Source organism: Equus przewalskii, chromosome 7 (assembly GCF_037783145.1).
Source record: "Equus przewalskii isolate Varuska chromosome 7, EquPr2, whole genome shotgun sequence".
NCBI lineage: Eukaryota > Metazoa > Chordata > Mammalia > Perissodactyla > Equidae > Equus > Equus przewalskii.
The window spans coordinates 13,420,012-13,441,947 of NC_091837.1; the positions used below are offsets into that span (position 1 = coordinate 13,420,012).

At 43.1% G+C, this 21,936-nt stretch overlaps 1 protein-coding gene across 10 annotated transcripts in view; it reads left to right on the forward strand.

Annotated features, from left to right (window-relative positions):
* CORO1C (coronin 1C) overlaps window positions 1-21,936 on the forward strand; it is a 73,038-nt gene that overhangs the window by 33,230 nt on the left and 17,872 nt on the right. For all 10 annotated transcript variants that reach the window (XM_070627050.1, XM_070627049.1, XM_070627052.1 and 7 more), the window contains one exon: window positions 12,570-12,692. In XM_070627050.1, the coding sequence (XP_070483151.1) occupies window positions 12,570-12,692 (123 nt within the window). The remainder of the gene's footprint in view (window positions 1-12,569; window positions 12,693-21,936) is intronic.

Consider the following 21,936-nt stretch of genomic DNA (forward strand, 5'->3'; position numbering starts at 1 on the left):
GCCGGCCAGGATAATTTCCTTCCTCCGCTTTGATTGGCTGCGCGGCGGCGCTCAGAGAATGGTGGGATCTGGGAGTGTGTGGCAAGGGAAGCCACTGAGTCAAGTGCAAAGAACGTTTAACCCTTTCCTGGTTTTCTGGGGCGTGAGTCCGTGCTGAGCACCCAGGCAAGTGCTGCTGCCAGAAGCCCTCAGTGTATAAACGCGACACCCCAAGTCTGGGGAAGCAGCGAAGAAAAGTCTGCCGAGTAGACATGGCTCGGAAACAGACGCAAGGGTTAATGGACACGTTTCTACATCCCGATTTGTCCAGAAGCCTTCTTATAACCATATGTAGCAAATTTTCTGTTCCTGCCAAGCTGACTATCTGTGCTAGTTAGGGGTGGGGCCTGAGTTGAGTCCAGGGCAGGCTGCGCTGGGAGGGCGAGGATGGAGCACGTGTTGGCTTTCTCAGAGGAGCGGTGACTTGGGTTTCTTTTCTGGCTGAGCTTTAAGTCATGAGTAAATGATACAGGCTACTGAACTGGGTCTATACTCCGCTCCTCCTGCTTGTTTACAGCTGCTGCAAGATGTGAAGTGCCCTGGCCATGCAGCCCAGCGCACTTGCTCACAAGCAGAGTTGTGCTGTTTTTCTGTTTTACATGACCCCTTCGGGGAGGCTGGGTTTTTATTCTGAGGCTTGTGGGTGAACCAGGGATTGGAAGGGGTGACTCTGGAGCTCCGTCATTCACAGGGTCCCCGGGGAGACCCCTTTCCTGTCATCTCCCCAGTGCGAGGGGTTAGGCAGCCCGTCGCTCTCCCTTCTGATGTGACACTGAGTGCTTGGTGTGAATTGCCTGTATTTGCACTTACGTCCATAGTTCTTTTGCTTTCAAGCTGGATTTTATTTGGACTAGGGGCTGCCTCCTCTTGGGTTCCTGGTCTTTGTTTGTTCTCGGACCAGAAGTGTCTATGGAGCCCCTTGTCTGCAGTGACGAGGTTCTCGCTGTGCACGCTTCATTGAGTCAGGATGTTGGGAAATGCAGCTTCCCTGTTTGCCAGTGTGCAGTAGGCAGGGTTGAGTAAGGAACCATTAACTCGGCCGCTGTCTTGCCTTCTGGTAATGAAATAGCCATGGTTTTACAGTAACTTTCCTTAGGTTCTTAATGGACTTTTAAAGTGGCCTAGTCAATATGCAACACAGGTTTGAAAGAGGACCTGTGATGCCAGAGTGCTTTGCCTGGCATTAGTGCCCGTGGAGGCCGTTGCTCCGCTCCGGCTGGGTGAGGGCTCTGTGGAGGCACGCTGCCTCTGGCGCTGCTGGCTGGCTTTACACCGGGTCACCCAAGCTGGGGGTGTTACTCCATGGCACCTCCTCTTGCCCTCGATGTGGGTGCTTCTTGTTCCCTTAAAGCAGAGCCTCCTCAGACGGCTGTGTTCCTGTGCATGAGCCGGTGGTCTCAGGGACCAGCCTGTCACCAAGTCATGTGCTGTGTGCAGCAGGCTTTCTGGTGGCCGCGGAGGCTCCTGGTCCTCCGAGCCTCTCCCCATTGCGCCACCACGGCCACTAGAGCGCCTCCCTGTGGAGCAACAGGGCCTTGGGCCATTTCCACCGAGCGGGTGCCCGCCTAAATAATGCTGTTAGGGGAAAACGGAAGTTGGGAAAAAAGGAAAACCTACTTCAATAGATGTGCTTTGTCGATTGCTTTGAACTCGCATGGTGTGGATGGAGCCCTTATGCCTGGACTGGAAACTTCCTTTGCTTCCCAGCACGTTTCACTTACCCTCATCCTTGGTGAATGTTCAGGAGTCTCGGTATTGCTCCACGGCCCGTAATAAGTGACTCTCAGTGCCTTCGAGGAGGGCTTTTATTGTGTGGGCAGTATGATAAAGGTAGTGAACTTGGGGCACATGAGTGGTTTTGATAAGCCTTTTTTCCTGAAATGAAAACTTACGTAAAGTAGGGGCGAGCAGTTTGGAAAATCCTTACACCTCGTTCCTTGGGTCAGAGTTGGGTGGGGGCCTTTTAGGCCCTGGTCCCTGAGGTGGTGTAACCAGTCTGGATAGTAAGCACAGATTATACCAATGGATTGTAAGGCGGCTGGATAATAAGAAGGCTGCAGACTAGAAGCTGGAAAAGTACTGGGAAGCTGCGCGTGCTGGACTAGACCAGGGAGACGGCGTAGAAAGCCGCCCCAACCCAGCGCCCTGGAACGGTTTGGCTGAGACGATTGGACTTCAGAGCGTAAACTGGAAACCAGAGTGTAAACTCAGACTTCCTTGAGCCTCTTAAGAGGGAGCATTTGATGTGACTGATAAAATTAATGTGTGTCACTTTTTAACACCGTGGGAGTTTATTGCCTTTGTGAAAGCATGTTAGTTGTGAGAAAGAGTCAGCCTGCTGGGTAGAGTGTTGTGTGGCTCTAACAAAATGTTACTTATTTTTTTTTAATTGAGGTCTTAATAGTTGATAACATTGTGAAATTTCAGTTGTGTGTTGTTATTTGTCAGCATATGTATGTGTCCCTTCACCCCTGTGCCTACCCCCCACCCCCCTTCCCCCTGGTAACCATAATCTGTTCTCTTTGTCCATCTATTTGTTTATCTTCCACATATAAGTAAAATCATCTGATGTTTCTTTCTCTGTCTGGCTTATTTTATTTAATATCATACCTTCAGGGTCCATCCACGTTGTTGCAAATGGGAGGATTTTGTCTTTCTTTATGGCCGAGTAGTATTCCATTGTATATATACACCACATCTTCTTTATCCAGTCATTGGTCCATGAGCGCTTGGGTTTCTTCCACGTCTTGGCTCTTGTGAATAGTGCTGCAGTGAACATAGGGGTGCATAAGTCTCCTTGAACTGTTGATTTCAAGTTCTTTGGTTAAATACCCAGTAGTGGAATAGCTGGGTTGTATGGTATTTGGATTTTTAATTTTTTGAGAAATCTTTATACTGTTTTCCATAGTGGCTGCACCAGTTTGCATTCTCACCAGCAGCGTATGAGAGTTCCCTTTGCTCCACACCCTCTCCAACACAAAATGTTACATTTTGAAGGAACCAATAACTATTAGATTGATCCTCCTTAGCACCAGTTTGGTAGCATCTTCAACCTAATATTGAGCCAGCTAGTGTGTGGATCAAAAACAATTATCATGTGAAGAGTCAATCTTACATTAAGAAATAGTCATTCTGAATGATCTTTTATATAATGTATAGGGCATATTGGAAGCATCCCAGTGTTGAATTTTGAGTGTTTGGGAGGGTGAAAATGTCTGTGGGTACATCTGTAATACACCGTTAGGTCCTTTAAAAACACATCTCAGAGTGGAACTCCTTTATAGACACATATCTATGAGAAGATTTCTGTACGTATTTGTCGGTATGTGTTTAGAATTTTTTGACTGCACAGTACTGCCCTTGGCACGTGGAATGAGTGCACTTCTTAAGTATGGATTCCTTTTTGAGAAGAAGTGCAAGAAATAAATAAGATACACTGTTGGATGTAGGTGGAAGCAGGTGTGTTTTCGCATTGAAATTGACGGGAAATACTTTCACAATTAGAAATATCATTTCATAAGAGTTATGCTGAATTTTGTATGCCTAAGGAGGAATGTTTTTGCAAAGTTATTAAAAGTACGAACGTTCCTTCTTAGAGCAGTTAGGTAAAGTTCTGTGTTTACTGATGCTTAAATTTTGATTTTCGGCCCGCTGCCCCCATGCCTGTTGGAGCAAAGTGCTGCCTAACTCGGGGGTTTCATCGGAGCGGCGCCTCCAGGAGCTCTGCGGAGTCTTTGGGCGGCTTGGAGATGTTTGAGGACCTTCCCTAAACACAGTGCAAATGATAGAGCTCGTGTCTAGGTGGTTTTCTGCCACCCTGAGGGGTTGCTGGCTGGAACATGTCAAAGCCGTCAGCCTCAGCTTGGGCCAGCCACATGGAAATTGTGCTGTCACACCTCTCCCTTGTGCCAGCTGTGCACACACTTGGGAGGCTGCGTTTTCCCTGGGGCTCATGTTGCTGGGCCCCAGGCGGGCCACTGGATCTTCTAGATAATAGTCGGTAAGCCAGTGCCCTGACCTATTTCACTAATTGTCCCACAAGTTTATGAACTGGGCTCTGGGCCTGAGCCTTTGGGAATCTTGGTTTTGGTCGTTTTTGCCACTTGAGTTGACTTGCTGGTAATTCCCGCACTTGGAGTTTTAGCTGGAGAGGTACAATGAAAGCTCTCCTGTGGCGTGTGATTGGCACTCGTAAGTAATGAATAAATTTAAAAAATTATTTAAAGCAGAGAGTTTAAATGGCTAACATACTGTTCTCAGCTAAGTTTTTTCAATTCCATGCTAGAAAAGTAGCAATATTTTAGATGATGCAACTGAGGTGACACATCCTTCATGAAACGGTGGACTGATTTGTTAGTAAATGGAATTATTCTACAGATAATCCTTGGAAAATTGATGCATAGTTCTTGTCACCATTGAGTCAGAAAAGACACTAAAAGCTGGTGTTAAATTCCTGGAAACCTTCTTTCCAGCCTCAGCATTCGTTTGCACTTGCTGCTTAGAGGTGCAGGTGAGCCTCCCTGTCAGCACGACTCGCAGAGAGCGTCTGAGTGGTCCTTCCCAGCTGAGCGAGTTAGACACAGATTCCTGGGATCAGTCACTGGATGATAAATGAGGGTGTGTCGCGGGGATGAGTGAGAAATGTGTTCTCATTAGATCCTCCTGCAAAATGTCTTTCAGGAATCGTGTGTCCTCATCTTTACCATATAAGGCCGTTATTGTATGGTTTCCTTCAGTTCCGTATACTTGAGCTCTCAGCAGTTGATAATTGCCCAGTCTCCCCTTTAATCTTTAATGAGTATACTATTTAATATACTCATTGGGTGGAATATTTTGTTTTCGTTTCTTTTTTTTTTTTTTTAAAGATTTTATTTTTTTCCTTTTTCTCCCCAAAGCCCCCCCGGTACATAGTTGTGTATTCTTCGTTGTGGGTTCTTCTAGTTGTGGCATGTGGGACGCTGCCTCAGCGTGGTCTGATGAGCAGTGCCATGTCCGCGCCCAGGATTCGAACTAACGAAACACTGGGCCGCCTGCAGCGGAGTGCGCGAACTTAACCACTCGGCCACGGGGCCAGCCCCTTGTTTTCGTTTCTTGTGATTTGGTTTTGTTGTGGCTAAGAAGACATTCGGAGGTATAAGCCCTTGAAATCCAGCTAGCTGGTACTTGACTGCATGTTGTGGGCACCCTGTTATGTGAAACGATCAGTGCACGTTTAAAATGCCCGTTTTTCTCACTTTCTTCTCCTTTGTGTTCCTTTATCACTATCAAGTTTAGTCGATGCCCATTCTGTTGTGCTGCAGTACGGGGCTCCTTCCGCTGCTGTGTTTGTTGTAAGGATTTATGATGACGTTACAGCCAGAGGAAGCAGCTGTTTGTGGGGTGTCGTTTTTTATTAACTCAGTGTTTCTGATGACCAGCTGCCAATAATTTCAACATTACTTCTGTGCCTTTTTCACAACCGTATGGCATAGTGGAAATTTTCTTTCCCTATCAAAATGTAGTGTGAATGGTCAGTGATTTTTAGATCTCTGCTTCTTGACTTTCTCTGTGCCTCTGTTTCTTTAGTTAGAATATGGGGATAATAAAGTTGCTGTGTCATAAAAGTAGGTGTGAGAATGAAAGATAGAAAGGTCTTCATGCAGTTCCTAGCACTCAAACTATTTTTTTTTTTTTTTTTTTTTGAGGAAGGTTAGCCCTGAGCTAACTGCTGCCAATCCTCCTCTTTTCGCTGAGGAAGACTGGCCCTGAGCTAACATCGTGCCCATCTTCCTCTGCTTTATATGTGGGATGCCTGCCACAGCATGGCGTGCCACGCGGTGCCATGTCCGCACCCGGGATCCGAACCTGCGAATCCCGGGCCGCCGAAGCGGAATGTGCACACTTAACCACTGTGCCACCGGGCCAGCCCCTCAAACTATTATTAATGACTTGTTTTTGATAGAAAGGGGGGAATAGGTGGCAGTTGCTTTTTAAATGACATTTAAGTTCCTATGAAAGTGTTAGACTCTTGAGTAGTTTTATGCTGTAGACTTATCGGACTGAGTTGAGAATGGCAGAAATGCTTATTACTATTCTCAAATATCTTACTTGACTGAAGAATACTGGTGAATAGCTATTTTAACCAGAGTTGCATAATTTTAACCTAAAAAAAAAGTCACTTAGTAAGCTTCTCAGTATAATTAAGAACAGCTAGTGTCGGTCCTTCCAGATTCCCCTCAAACTTGCCTTATATCTGAGCAGAAGCTCTTTTTAGCTCAGATTGGAAGAAATGATTTGGTGTCCTGGGAAGCTGAGAGTTCAGTGACTGTCCTTGGCCCTCATGGCTGCCACATGTGGTTTGCTGGGAAGAATCTAAGAATGCATACTCTGAGATTAAATAAAACAATTCAGATAGAAAAACTGTTTTCCTTGGGAGTAAAGATTTTTTTAAATGTAAAGTTAATTAACAATACATTGGTGTATTTCTCGACTTTGTTATATTTTAATTATTTTTTCTACTAGGAAACAAATCAAACGAAGTAATAGGACACTCATGTACTCACCCCCAAGATTAAACAGATGTTAATATTTTGCTGTTTGTTTCATGCCTCCCTTTTCGAAAAACAATGAAGCGTAACAGGTGTAGCTAAATGCCATTCCCTTTCCTCCTTTTCTCCTTCCCCACGGGTAATCCTTTCCTTCAAGTTGGTATGTGTCATCATTGTGTGCTTTTGTTATATGTGTCTGTGTCTATAACGTAGATGATTGTTTTGTGTTAAACTTTCATTCCAACAGCAAAGAACAGTTAAATTGTTTCTGCTTTTTTCACTCTTCCCACCAGTGCTGCAGTTAATATCCTCATGCAAAAAGTAAGCGTTTCTCTCCTGCAGTCCACCTAGAAGTGAGCATCTTCCCCTCCAGCTGTTTCCAAATTGCTCTCGAAAGGAATTGTAGCAGGATAGTCTCCTGTGAGCAGTTTTCTGATTTCCTCTTTCTTGACATCCTTGCCAGCACTTGTATTTAGACTTCTGAATTTTTGCCAGTTTTAATAGGTGTAAAATCTCACCTTACTGTTTTAATTTGCAGTTCTCTGATTACCATTGAGATGGGGTATCTTTTCATATATCTCTTGGCTTTTCAGGTTTCCTTCTCTGAATTTCCTGCTTGTGTCCTTTGCCCATTGTTCTGTTGGGTTGTGTGTTCTCTTTGTCAGGAGCATATGTTGCATATATATCTTCTCCCAGGGTGAAGATGTCTTTTCACTTTGCTCATGTTTTTGGAGAACAACTCGCACTGCTGAATTTGGTTTACTGTTTTTCTGGAGGGGAGTTTGCATTGAGATTTATGTCACATAGTCTTAAACTTCCTTATGCTGTCCTTTGTACACTGTCTTATTACTGCACGTTCCTCACATAATGAGTTCAGTGGCACTCCTCTTTTTTCTGTTCTCTGGGAAGGTTTGTTTGAGATGATCTCTTCCATGAATGTTTGATAAAACTCACCTGTAAAACCATCGGGGCCTAGTAATTTTGGGTATTTAGTGCTTGATTGATTTATGGAGGGTGTGTGTGTGGAGTTATACTGCTGTTTCTTTTTTTTTTTTTTTTAAAGATTTTATTTTTTTCCTTTTTCTCCCCAAAGCCCCCTGGTACATAGTTGTATATTCTTCGTTGTGGGTCCTTCTAGTTGTGGTATGTGGGACGCTGCCTCAGCATGGTTTGGTGAGCAGTGCCATGTCCGCGCCCAGGATTCGAACCAACGAAACACTGGGCCGCCTGCAGCGGAGCGCGCGAACTTAACCACTCGGCCACGGGGCCAGCCCCTATACTGCTGTTTCTTTTATGGTTATGGGTCTTTTCTATTTATTGAAAAAGTTTTGATAAGTTATATTTTTTCTGGGAGATTGCCTGTTTCATCTAGAGTTTTCAAAATTATTCCTAGTGTTTTCGTATTATGTAAATTTCTACCATATTTGTAAATGATGTGTCTTAAATTCTTGGTACTTATGGCTTCTCTCTTTTCCTAATCTGTCCACTGTTGTTGATTCAGTTTGTTATTTATTTTCTTTCTCGATAATTTCTTCTCTTACAATTTTACGCTCTTTGGGTGTACTCTTTTATTTTCTAACTTCTCAAGTTAGATGCTTGGCTCGTTAATTTTCAGTCTTGTCTCGTATATCCATTTAAGGCTATAAATTTTTCACTAAGATCTATTTTAGCTGTATCCCACAAGTTTTTATATGTCATGTATTTATTGATCAGCTTTAACTTTTTTCTGTTGGCCATTATGATTTTCTATATGAATTATTTAGTAAACTTAAATTTTTTCAGATGCATTGGAGGGTTTTGGTTTATATTTTTCTATTAATTGTGTTTCATTGTCCTCTGAACCTGCTCTATGAGATACTGATTCTCTAGTATTTTTTGAGATTTGCTTTGTGGTATCCTTGTTGCTCATTTAAAGAAATAAATATTTAATGTGTGCTTGAAAAAAAATATTTATTTTAAAATGTTAGCTACAAGGCTGAGTAGATCCCATAGATGAAGTTGTTACTTCTGTTGAAGTTTTCTATATTCATACTCATCTTTATCTGTTAGCTTGGTTTCTTAAAATCTCTTAAGATTACGGCTTTGTCATTTTCTCCTTAGAGTTCTGTCCCCTTGTGCTTTCAGTGTTTTGAAGCTGTGTAGTTAAGAAGTTCATGGTGCCAGTGCCTTCCTGGTGAATTGTTTCCTTCAGCATCATGTAGTGACGTTAGTCTTACGTAACGCCTCGCTCCACCCTACAGTGTGTCTGTTCTAGTATAGCTACCGGCATAGATTTTTATACCCCCTCCCCTCCTTTAGTTGCCTTTTGTTATCATTATTTTTTAAATGTGTCTAGTGGCTAATCTAATCTGAGACACTGTCCTTTAGCTGCTGGGTTTAAGCCATTGTATTTACCACAATTCATGATTTCTAGTTGGTTTTATTTTTACTGTCTTACTTTGTGCTTTCTGGTTTGCATGCTTTTTTTCTTGCCTTTTTTTCTTTTTATTTCCCCTTTGTATTGGATCGAAGGAGTTTTTTTAATTCCACCACCCTTCTTCCCATTCCACACACTTTTTGGAAATTATACATTGTCTTTCCTTTTCATGTTTACCCGTAATTTTAGAATGCTTACGTGACTTAAAGTCTGAAGCTAGTCGGTTTTCCTGCCTTTCTCTAGAGAAGAGCCCTGAAACCTGTGAACTCTGATCATATCTGGCTCACGTTATTGTTGTCTGGTGTTTTAGCTCTGCCTTGTGTTACTTGTACTCCAGCCAGTCATCATTCCCGCTGTGTTAGACAGTCAGTGCCTGGTGACGTTGACCGCATTACCAGGTTTTTGCTCACTGGTGTTTTGGTATCCCAATTCTTTCTTCTAGTCCATTTTCTTTTCCTAAAGTAAGTTCTTGAACTTAATTCTTTGAAATTAATTTTCAAACTCTTTGAGATAAGTCCAAGAATTTAATTTTTTGAATATGACTCTATAAATGGTAAATTCTACGTCTCTTTTTGTTTAAAATGTCTTTTATGTGTTTGGGTTATTTTGGTTATCACTTTTGAATGATAGTTCATCTGGATATTGTTGTTTTTCTTAGTGTTTGAGATATTTTCCCATGTCTTTGTTTCTGTAATTACTTTTGAGAAGTTGGTCCACAGTCAGTCTAATTATAATGTCTCTCTCTGTAGGTAATGTCTTTTCTCTATAGTTGTTTTTGAGATTTTTTGTTTTAGGTGTTCTAAATTGCACTAGGATGTGAGTAGATACAGATTGATTTTTACTTATACTGCTTGAGACTTGTGCCTTTTGAATCTGAAGATTTATGCTTTTAATTGAACCTGGAAAATTCTCAGCCATTCTCTCTTCCTGGAGAAGTCTCTCTTCAAGAGAAGTTTTTGCTTCTCTTCCACTCTATTCTCTCCTTCTGGAATGTCTACTTAAATATGTGTCAGACCTCATCCTGGCCTTCCTTTCCCAGATTGTTTTAAATTATGAAATATCACACATTCAAAAGAGTAACTAGGCCTGTAATTTAAATAATAATACGTAGTATTACATAATATACCTTCATATGTAATATAATAATATCATAAAATGAACACCTGTGAGTCTGCCAGCAGCCGCTTGAGCAGCAGAACAACACCTGGGGTGGTAGTAGTTCCAGGGGTGGGGTGCTCACTAGTTTTTGTGAGTGCACAATGCGGGAGTTAGTGGCCGCACCTGGCTGAGTGCCTAGCAGCAGTTCCTTCATGACGGAAGGGTGTGATCAGGGGTGTGGTAGAGGGGGTTCCAGCGCTTAAGTTTGGGGTAACATTTATTGAGCACTTCCAGTGCAGGGCCAGAACCAAATGCTGTATACCTTCATTGTCCCAGCTTGTCCTCACATCGGCTCTGCAGGCATGGACTATACTGTTTTCGTGTTTTACAGATGAGGAATGAGGTTGAGAGGTGAGGGAATTTGGCCAGGGCTCAGGGCTAGGAAATGACAGAGCCACCACTGCAACCCAGGCAGTTTGGTGCTTTGCTGCCTGTAAATGACCCTGTGGCTTCTGTTTGTAACACCCAGATTCTGTATAATATTCTGTTTGTTAGTTAACATTTTCTTTTATGAATTCCTTTTTTGGTGATGTGGTTCAGGAGATCCAAACAGGGTTTAATTAGTTTTGCAAGGGAAGGGGAGAGCGTGTGAAAAAAACTCAGGCCTTGGGTCTGTAGACAGGGCCATCTTCACAGCTCCGTTTAGGACCCACCTTTCTTAGCAAAAAACCTCCCCAAAGACTGTGACCCCCGCAAACGCCGTTGAATGCCCTTCTCCTGTGTTCCTGCTGCCCCTGGGCCTGTCCTGGTGGAGCACATCTCATACTGCACTGGCAGTTTAAGTGTCTTTTGTCCTCGCATTGGACTAGATGCTCAGCCAGGATGGGGCTACCCTGTTCATTTCTGTATCTCCAACACTCAGCACGTTGTCTGGCCCATAAAAGTTCACAAATGACACATAGTCGTAATTCTTTTTTTTTTTTCTTTTCCTGAGGAAGATTTGCCCGTAGCTAACATCTGTGCTAGTCTTCCTCTGTTTTTTAGTAAGTGAGCCACCAGCACAGCAGTGTAAGTCCACACTGGGCAACCAAAGTGGAGTGTGCTGAACTTAACCACCATGCCACCAGGGCTGGCCCACATATTTGTAATTCTTAATGATGGAGTAAATTAATATTTTATGCCAGAAGCACTAATAAGTGACACTCGTTTTTAATTGTTTACTATATTTCAGGTACTATAATTAGATTTTTTTACTTACCTTATACAGATAATTGTAATATTAAATTATGACTTAGCTGAAAACGTTCTCTCATTTACTCCTCACAGTAATCCTGGGAGATGAGTAGCATTGTTACCCATTTTGCAGATGAGAGCTGAAGTTGAGAGAGATGATGTGACTTGCCTGTGGTTACATGCTATTTAAGCAGTGGGACTGGATTTGAACCCACATCTGTCAGACTCTGGATTCCATGGTCTTTGTACTTTAGCATACTGCTTCTCTGGAGATTTCCATGATCAAATCAAAGTGGAGAGATCGTAGAATTTACTGAGCTTGAAAATTTTCCGAGAAGCCAGCCCCAGCGTTGTGACGACTTGCCATAACAGGGGGGAACAACAGAAAACGGGTTGGGTTTTACACTGCAGGATTCCTTTTGTATACCTGCCTTTAGAGCATGAAACCCTCAGTGTGACCTGGCGCTAACCTGTTTAAAAAACGAAGTCACTTTTGCACAGCTCTTGTTACAACAGCATGTGTCTTGGTTAACATAAAATTGGTCTGATAAGCCAGATTGGCTTGTTAGATTCAAAGGTGTAACACAGGCAAATTGTGATGACTACTTAGCATCAACGTTAAAAATGGTGTTCTTAGTGAGATGTGGAACTGGACAGTGGATGAGGTCCAAGTAGGTATTAGATTGGCGTTTCTGGTCATTGAAGACAGTGGAGAGAGAGACATTAAAGTGCGTGTGTCCTTCAGCCCCTCAGCAGTAGCTAAAGCTTTTCTTTTCATAATCTTAACTTTGCTTGCTCACAGTGCCTTTCATTTCCAGAACTGTTAATTTGTATAATCAAGGATTATTGTATTAAAAGCTATATTTTACATTTTGAATAATACCAAGGTTTTTTGATTTTCCTTTTTTTCTTTCTACAGTAAAAAGACCTATAATTTATAACTTGACTATCGTAGAATTGTATGTTGTAAGAAGACTTTTGTATTCTCTTTCGCTATGTCTATTAATGCAGTCGAGTAAATGAAATCTTTGTGGTTTTAGAAATTTGGATCCTTCCAGTTTGGTGGAGTGTTCTTGGTAGTAGCTACTCCTAGAAATGCAAGTCGGCAGTGCTTAACCAGCTGGCATTGGCTGGTGTGAGTGTTGTATGTAGACGGTTGAGGGTTTGGGCCAGAGGTAATAAAGGAGACATGGGTCTCAGAAAACACACCAACTCTGTGGCGTTACCTAATAGGTTCGTTTTCTTTCTTCTTTCAGACTGGGCGAATTGACAAATCCTACCCTACAGTATGTGGCCACACAGGACCCGTGCTCGACATCGACTGGTGCCCACATAACGATCAGGTCATTGCCAGCGGCTCAGAGGACTGCACGGTTATGGTAAGCTCCCGGGGTGTGGCGTGCACACGGCCGGGGAGACTCACCTGCTGCTCCCAAAGCCTGTGTGTGTGTCGAGGCTTGAAGAGCAGAAAATGAGAGCAGTGTTGATTGTCCACTGGCTTAGACGAGGATTTAGCCACGTTCAAGTTTAACTGCAGATAAGCCTTCTACAAGCCCTTACGTCAAGAGGTTGTACTGTATTGTCTTTTCTCTTCTTTTGTATGTGTGTGTACGTGCTTATTGACAGTAAACACATCTGCTCTTTCCAGTAATTCTGTGAATTCCATTGGACCACATGATGACCCCTCCCTCTTCCAAAAAAGGAGAGAAAAAGTTTCTAGCGTGAATTGTATATTACTGTGAAATAAGTTGCCAAAGGTTATACAGATGAAATGGGATATGTGACAGATAAGGGGAGGTAGGGAAGAGTTTTTCAAGTGCTTATTTCCAAGCTAACGTCAGAAGGTATGTTCTGTCTAGTGGACCCTGGTTAACAAAGTCCTTTTTAAGTAGAGGAAGATGGGCACGGATGTTAGCTCAGGGCCAGTCTTCCTCAGCAAAAAGAGGAGGCTTGGCAGCAGATGTTAGCTCAGGGCTAATGTTCCTCAAAAAAATGAAAGAAAGTCCTTTTTATGCAGACATATAAACAAACAGCTTGAAAGATAAAGTAAGTTCTTTACATTCCCTCATTTAGATTCCGAAAGTAGGTTTTATCTGAAGCCAAGGTTTGGGGTACTTGTTAATGTAAAGCTGCTTGTTCTTTTTTTTTTTTTTAAGATTGGCACCTGAACTAACATCTGTTGCCAATCTTGCTTTTTCCTTCTTCTTCTCCTCCCCAAAGCCCCCCAGTACCTAGTTGTCTATTCTGGTTGTGAGTGCCTCTGGTTGTGCTACGTGGACGCCTCCTCAGCGTGGCCTGATAAGTGGTGCCATGTTCGCGCCCAGGATCCGAACTGGTGGAGTGCCGGGCCGCCAAAGCGCTGTGCGCGAACTTGACCACTTGGCCACGGGGCCGGCCCCTAAAGCTGCTTGTTCTTCATTATGTTCTTCTTCGCCTTAAACTGTAATTATTGGTTTGGATCAATTTTTAATCCTAGCCCAAGATGTGTGGAGAGGTTAGGTGTCAGCAGAGACAGGGAGCACTGGATCAGGGAAGGGGGGCCCTGATTAAGTGCAAGAGGTGTCTCCACGCCGGTTGGGCAGCTAGGAGAACCACACCGCTTCTGTTTCCCTCTTCATTTTCTGTGGACTGAACCAGGCTTAGAAACATTGTTTGGAAAGCTTTATTGGTTAACATTATTTTACAAGAACACAAATTAATTCCTGAACCGTGTCATTTAAACATTTACCCATTTTTCCTCGTGGACTTTTGGCTGAGGATAACTCCTCCTGTGATCTCATAATTTTGGCAGCCAAAGCATATTAAAGAAATATGCTGCTGTTAAAAGGAATTGTCCCATTTAATGTGCCTTGCTAAATTGATCGTTTTAATTGCTGCAGACACATTTTGCTAAGAGAAGGGAACAGTATTTAGACCTGATGCCAGAGTCTTACACTGAGAGTCTTAGCCTCTGTTGAGGAAGCAGCTTCGGTCTTTCGCTCCCTCTCCAGCATCATTGGTCATGTTGCCTTTGGAAACATTTCTTTTTGAATTATAAGACACACTAAACAAACAGTTAAATGAATTCAGTTAAGTGAAAAAAGTGAATTAAGTGAGTTAAATGATTTATTACAAAGTGAACACCCTGTAACCGCCACCCAGCTCTAGAAACAGAACTTTCCCAGCCTTCTCAGACTCCTCCCTGTGCCCCAGCCCAGTCGCAAGCCCTCCCGCGCTCTCAAAGGAGCCACCGTCCGCGTTTTCTAATCCTCCCTTCTTTGCCTGTCTCGATGGTTTTAATCACTCAGGTGTGCATCTCTGGACACTATAGCTTAGTCTGGCCAGTTTTAAAAACTTGATATGTCTTTTTTTTTTTTCTAGGAAAGATTTGCTCTGAGCTAACATCTGTTGCCAATCTTCCTCTCTCTCTTTTTTTTCTTTCTCCCCAAAGCCCCAGTACATAGTTGTACATTCTAGTTGTAGGTCCTTGTGGTTCTGTGTGAGCTGCTGCCACAGCATGGCTACTGACAGACGAGGGGTGTGGTTCCACGCCTGGGAACCGAACCCAGGCCGCCGAAGCGGAGTGCACCAAACTTGAATCACTAGGCCATCAGGGCTGGTTCTTGATATGTCTTTTAAGTCTTTATTAATCTGTAGGTTCCTCCTACATCCTTTTCTTGTCCTTAACAGTGTATTTGTTGAAGAAGCCTGACCTTCGACCTGTGTCTTTCAGGCCTAGATTTTGCTGATTGCACTCTTGTGGTGCAGTTCAGCATGCTCCCCTGTCCTCTGAATTCCCTGCAGGTTGGCAGCTGGATCCTGAAGTGTGATGGGATTCAGGTTCAACCCCTTGGCAAGATCATATATAGTTAGTGTTCAGTTCTTCCGCCAGGAGGCACCTGGTGTCAAGATGTCTGGTTTTTGTTCTTTTTTGATTTGTGCAGCTACTGCTGCTCAGGGCCTAGAGCCAGGATTTTCTTAGGGGTCACAAATGGTGATATTAAATTCTATTATTTCGTTTTCAGTTTTTAGCTGGTAAAATTTTATAAGATGATGCTCCCTCTTCTCTATTGTTTAGTTACCCAGTGGTAAGTTCGTATATGAAACAGGATAAATGCTTGATTGTTTTCCTTTTATTTACCCAGTTTTCAAAATAATGAATTTGTTCTCTGTCTTCCTCAGAAGGTGACCAATTAGGGTTGTCTTTTTCTTCCCTTTCATTTTGTTTTAAATCACAGATTTGAACGTATTTCATGGGGTTTGATCATTCTGATTCTTGTCTCAGAGCTCAGGTCGGCTAGTCTTTGCCAGCAGGAATCTCTTCATGTTTCCCGAGTCCTTTGGACATGACCTTGGTGTCTTTGATAGCTTCCTTGCTGTCTGGTCTCTTAAGCTGTTCTAGGATCCTCCTGGACATCTCTTGACCACACTTTGGATCAGCCATTTCTCTCAGAAGCTCTGTCGTCGTTTTTCTAATGGAAAATGGAATTGTAGATCACAGTCTGGGTGCTAGAAATGCTCGTTGTCACCATGGTGATCACTGTTTTTATCTTCGAAGTAAATGGGGCTAGAATATACATATGTATTTAAAGATATACCTTGTGACTTCATCTTAATATTTCCAGTTCAAATTCAGGGCCATAAAGTTTTAACCTAACCTCGTTAATATTATGTTTCTATCTCCTTTCTCCCACGCTGAGAATCCTGGTTCTCAAGGACTCAGTGGGCGAATCAGAATATCCGGATGTGTCTCATTTGCTTTTTCACAGTATACATACAGTAGTTTCAGAGTAAAAATACTAGTATCACGACCAACTGTGATTACTGAAAATTTTTTTAAAAACCAACTTTTTAATCTATGCTATCTCTGTTCTCCCTCTGTTTAAAAATCGATAAACTCTATATTTTCAAGGTCCCATAGCCATTACGTTTAACAGCCTCTCGTATCTTAGTTTCCCATCAGTCCTCATGCTGGTCTCTCTGTAGTCATTTGGATCATCTGAAGTTTCTTCTCTGGTAGATTCTAGACCCCAGGACTCTAGAAACCAACCCGAGAGGGCTCCCTTCTGGGACAGCCCCCATACTGCGGAGAGATTCCAAGGAACTGGCTCACGGAAAATATTCTCTAAGCTCTTCTATATCAGTAATAGCCTGTCTGTGACCTTGATACTTGAAGGTGAGTTTTTCTGGATAGAAAATCCTTCGCTTTCAGTTTTTCCTCAAGTATCTAAACATATTATTCCATTTTCTTTGGACATGAAGTGTTGCTGTCAAAAAAATCAGATGATAATCTAATTTTCTTCCTTTATAAATCCTATATTCTTTCTGCCTAGATATTCGTAAGATTTTTTTCTTAAAATACAGTGATTTTCCTAGAATATTGTTCATTATCCTGAGTTGGTGTTCCTGGGTTCACTATGTACTCCTTGAATATATAGTTGCAAGTTTTCTTTTTAGGAAAGTTTTCTCGAATTACGGTTTTTAGCGTTTGTTCTGTTTCCTTGCTTTGGTCTCTTCTTCAGGGACTCCTGTCATCTGTGTGCTTCATCTTCTTGACCTGTCTTCAGTATTTGTCAGTTTCTCTAAGCTTTTTTCCCTGTCCATTTCTTTTAGACTGAAATCTGATTTTACCTTTCTTTCTTGGGGGGCATTATTTGCTGTGTTTATTTGATCTTAGGTTCTTTCTTGGTTAGTCTTCATTTCTAAAGAGCTTTTTCTTTTATTTCTAATTTTTAAAAAATTTCTGCAACCTTACTTTTGAATTTTTCAAGTTCTGATTTGTAATGTTTCCCATCTTGTATTGTCTTCTTAGTCTTTTATTTTAAAATATATGTGGTTTTTATCTTTTTTTTGAGCGTGTTTTCTTAGCGTTCTTGTATTGTCTCTAGGGATGTTATTTTGTGCCTTGTCCTCTTTTTTTTTCTTACGGTGATTTTGGGGCCTTGATTTTTGTTTTCTCCTATTTGTATGTGAATTCAGTTTTCCCGAGCTTTGAGAAGGCGGCTTGGTTCACATAGCTGTTCCTACTCACAGGCTCCCCCTTCTGTCGTTTTCAGGTAGTGTCACAAACGTGCTGGCTGGCTTGCTCAGATTCCCAGGCCTGCTTTTATTTGGCCTTTCTCCTCCTTTTGCCCCTCTTATTTCTGTCCTGCTCAGATTTGAGTCCATTCCTTGGAATCTCTCCTCAGTGTGGGGCCTTCCCGGAAGGGAGCCCTCTCTGGTTGATTTCTAGAGTGTGGGGTCTTGATAGCTCTAGCCCCTTGATACCTTTTCATTTCAGGCCCTCTTGCTCACCTGCTATTGCAGAGGGCAGAACCCCTCCCACTTTCCGGACGGGTCCATATGACTTGCTGTTCTCAGTTCTGTGAGGCGACCCATTGCTGCTCCATTGTTCCACACAAAGGCCGATAATAGGCAAGTCACGTGGCTGTTGGTGGCTTTCCTCCACCCACTTGCATTTGGGGGTTGTTACTTGGTTTTGTGTAAATATTATCCATGGGTTTTGTTTGTTCGTTTGTTTTTTAAAGATTGGCACCTGAGCTGCCAGTTATTTTATTTTCTGCTTTTTCTCCCCAAATCCCCCCAGTACATAGTTGTATATTTTAGTTGTGGCATGTGGGACGCCGCCTCAGCATGGCCCAGTGAGCAGTGCCAGGTCCACACCCGGGATCTGAACCAGCGACACCCTGGGCTGCCAAAGCGGAGTGCGCGAACTTAACCACTCGGCCATGGGGCCAGCTCCTGTTCATGGGTTTTTGATTTGTTACCTGCTTGCTCTGTGTTTTTGTGGAGGGACTTAGGAAGATCTCAAAACTATGCTGCCACTGACACCACCACCTTCCCAGAATCCTCTGACATTGCCCTTTAATTGGTATCGCCGTAGTGTGCATTTTGTAAGTGAAATAATGCTTTGGATAAATCCTCCTCCTGGTTTTTCGTTCTTGTTTTTAAGCCCTTAAGTACAGCACTGGTATATCATTCTCTTACTGTCCCCCAAATCATTAGTTATTATTGAGGTAATTACAAGAAGCTTTTGTAGTTTAGCAGTTGAAGTGAAATTGTACAGAAATATTTGGTCTCCTCCTGCGCCACCTGCTTCTTCATACCTCCTTTCCCACTGTGCTTTCCTGAAGGCAAAAGAACCCCATGCAATAGGTCAGATGGTTTCAGACAGCACCAGTTTTTTGTTTTATTTTACTTTTTACAGAAAAACGCTGTCGTTTCCTAAGCCTAGGCTGTTAGTAGTAACCTATGAGCTACAAGTAGTAGGGAGCATAACACAGCCTAATTCTAGTAGAGGAGGGCTGCTGGGAAAGCGAGGCTGGGAGTTCTGAGTGCGTGCAGGGCACTTAAATGCTCTCAGCCTCAGTTCCCTTACATGCAAAGTAATGATGATAATGATGCCAGTTGAGGGGATCCAGGAAGATGTAAATATATGATGAGTTATTACTTTTTGCAGTGAGTTTTGATGTGTACCCTTAGTGGACTCAGTAAGAATATCTTTAGCAAATATTTGGTAGGAAAAATACAATGGAACCAGTTTATCAAATGAGCTGTAAAAGGGTTAAGTTAATTTGAAAAACTGCTTTTTCTATTTACAGTTTAATTCCATTAAGTCCTAAGCATTTAGACATTGATTTGTTAGTTTTGCAAGAATTGATTCAGTGACAGTGATGTCACTTTGATTGCAGTTTTAGGAGGAGGAATGCCAGCTTGATGGTCCAGTCCTTCATCTTTTGGCTTCTTTAAGCAGCCTAAAAGTAAATGATATTGGCATAGTTTACCTTTAATGGCCTACTTTCTGAAGCAGTGTTTTATACCAGCAGAAAACAATTATATAAACCCTCTTCCTAGAAACTATTCTCTGTTCCTATGTTTTCCAGATTTGGGGTACTGAGAGTTCTTTTCTCCAGCAATATCTTCTCATACGGAGCTTTAAAGACTGTTGGCTACTAAGTATTTTACTTGGGAAAATTTTAACTCCAAGAAAATAATAGTGCTTTAAATAATACAAAGAGCGGCCAAGTTCAGTTCAGTGAACGATGTTGATTCAATGTTGTCCCTTATCTGCAGGGTGGTAATCTAACACAAATGCAAAAAATGGCTAATTCAAACAATGGGGTTGGGTACTTGTTTCTTCCAGAATCTGGGACGGGAAGGTCTTGCAGGCAGTGTCATCTTATTTGTCTCCAGCTAGATGTTCTGAATGGTCCAAAATGGCTAAATTTAAGTGGACACTTTTCCCTTCTCCCAAATCAGTCTTACACTCCTGTGGAAGTCAACAAAAATAAACTCCCTGGGGGCCGGCCCTGTGGCCGAGTGGTTAAGTTCACGCGCTCTGCTTCCGAGGCCCAGGGTTTCACTGGTTTGGATCCGGCGCGGACGTGGCACTGCTCATCGGGCCATGCTGAGGTGCTGTCCCACATGCCACAACTAGAAGGACCCACAACTAAAATATACAACTTTGTACCTGGGGGCTTTGGGAGAAAAAGGAAAAATAAAATCTTTAAAATAAATAAATAAACTCCCTATTTTATACATTTTTGCTTCTTTCGTAAATTTTCCTGATAGTTTTGCCTTGAAATAAACGTGGCAGTGCCATTGTCGGTGGGACGGGAGCGCCCTCCTCAGGATGCCTGTCCCTCTTGTCAGGCAGGAGGGCTTCGTGTTATTTCCCTTTTGTACAGATTGCATCTGGGCCATTTGCCAGCGGGTATCATAGCTGTGGCGAATCAGAACCCAGCGCTCAGGCTTTGATTCTCCCAAGTCGGCTGTTGTTCTCATTGTCACGGTTCGTTTAGGAGTGCCCTGCCTCTCCGTGCTGCCCCTTGGGGTTCCTGGGTCGGTGGTTCCTGCGGGGCACTGTGCCGCCCCGCAGCTGCTGCAGAAGCTGGGAGCCTCTTCCTGTCTCTTAGGATCATCTCTGTCCTTGCTTTTCCTTGCGGAATTGGTTCCTTAGCCTTTGAAAGCAGCGATGGCCTTTAGGGGGAATAGACCTTTCCGTGGCTGTAACTCTAGTGCGAGCCCAGTAGCAAGTTCATGATGGGTGATTAAAATCAGGCAGCAGTGTCTGGAAACTTGGTGTATGCTTTAAATTTGCACCGTGTTTGAGAAATAAAACCATCAAACGGATTACTCTGAAAATTACTACTTGAGAGAAACCCAAGTTTCTTACTTGTCCTCACTTTTTTCTTGTTGGAACTGTTCTCTTGAGCTGTCCTTTTTCCGTGTTCAGAATTTCATGTGAAAAAGGATGCCAGTTGATCCTCAGTCGTTCCTCAACATGTGCTTAAAGTTGTTTTTCTCCGGAACCATGATGGCTTTCCACTGTTGATTCACTTTTTCATCTGGAAGGCCTTGCGACTGATTGCATTTTTTCAAAACAAAACAAAACCATTGCCATAGTAATGTGTTGTCCAAATAGAAATTTTCAGGAACACACAGTATTATTTAACAAAACAAAACGGAACAGAAAATCAAGTGGAGGGAGGAGAGCTGGTGGGCCGTGTCGCTGAGACGCCCACTCTGGGCACGCAGAGGCTGCGTGATGCCTGTTTTCCTCTCCGCTCACTGCGTGTGTTTTTGAAGCAGCTGGTTGGAGTTGGAGCACTAGCCTGCGGCTGTGGAACAGAGAGGAGCTCACGATCTTCGTGGAGATCCGAGTTGTTCTCATTTGTGCTAATTGGCCTAGGCACGAACCAGAGCTTTCACACATAAGGTATCTCGGACATAAATCAGGTAGTTGGGTACAGTGCTGAATTAATTTGAAGATGAGACTCATGGCAGAAATCCTGATGTTCGCACCTAGAAATATCTATGGGGTCGTAGTGATCACAGTATCAACGAGAAAAATAACCATGAACGGAGAGTAGACACTTTTTTGCCAAGCTCTGCTTTAAGCCTTTATGAGCATGACTGTGTTTAGTCCTTGTGCCAGCATGGTGGGCAGGAGTCTGTCCTATTTTACAGTTTGGGAAACAGGCCCAGGGAGTGACGGTTTTGTCAAAGGCCACCCTATTTCAGTTTTTTACATTATGGTGGTGCTTTGGGTATGCAAAATGTTTTAGCTCATTTGACCCTTCCAGTAACCCCTGTAAGCAGAGCTGATGCTGTCCCCAGTCTCAAACAAGGAAATTGAGGCTCCTGGAAATGAAGTCCCTTCTTAATGCTGACATCGCCAACGAGTGTCCCTGCTCTGACAGGAGCCCGAGTCTTCTGACATCCAGGCCAGCGTCCTTGCCGCCGTACCAGGCTGTGCCCCAGGTGATGCTCCAGAAGACTAACCACGTGCCCAGTGGGACTTCTGCTCTTCATTGTCCCTGCACTGCAGGAGGCAAGACCTCTCAGTCCAAACTGGAAGGCCGCTGCCCGGAAGCAGCGGACAGCCCTAAAAAGGGCAGAGAGCTACCTAACGACAGGCTGTGAGTAGGGCCAGCGCGCAGCAGCCGGGGGTGTGTCCGCTTTGTGTGGAAAGACTGACAGACCTGCCGGCTCTTTTCCACCATCCACAGTGGAGAACAACACCACCTTTATTTACCGGCAGAGGCGAGAGTTCCGTCGTCTTTTCATTTCGTTTCACAGACTTTTCCAGTCACTTTCTCCTCCCACTCTAAACCCTTGTGCCTGTGTTACCTTTTTGACTCT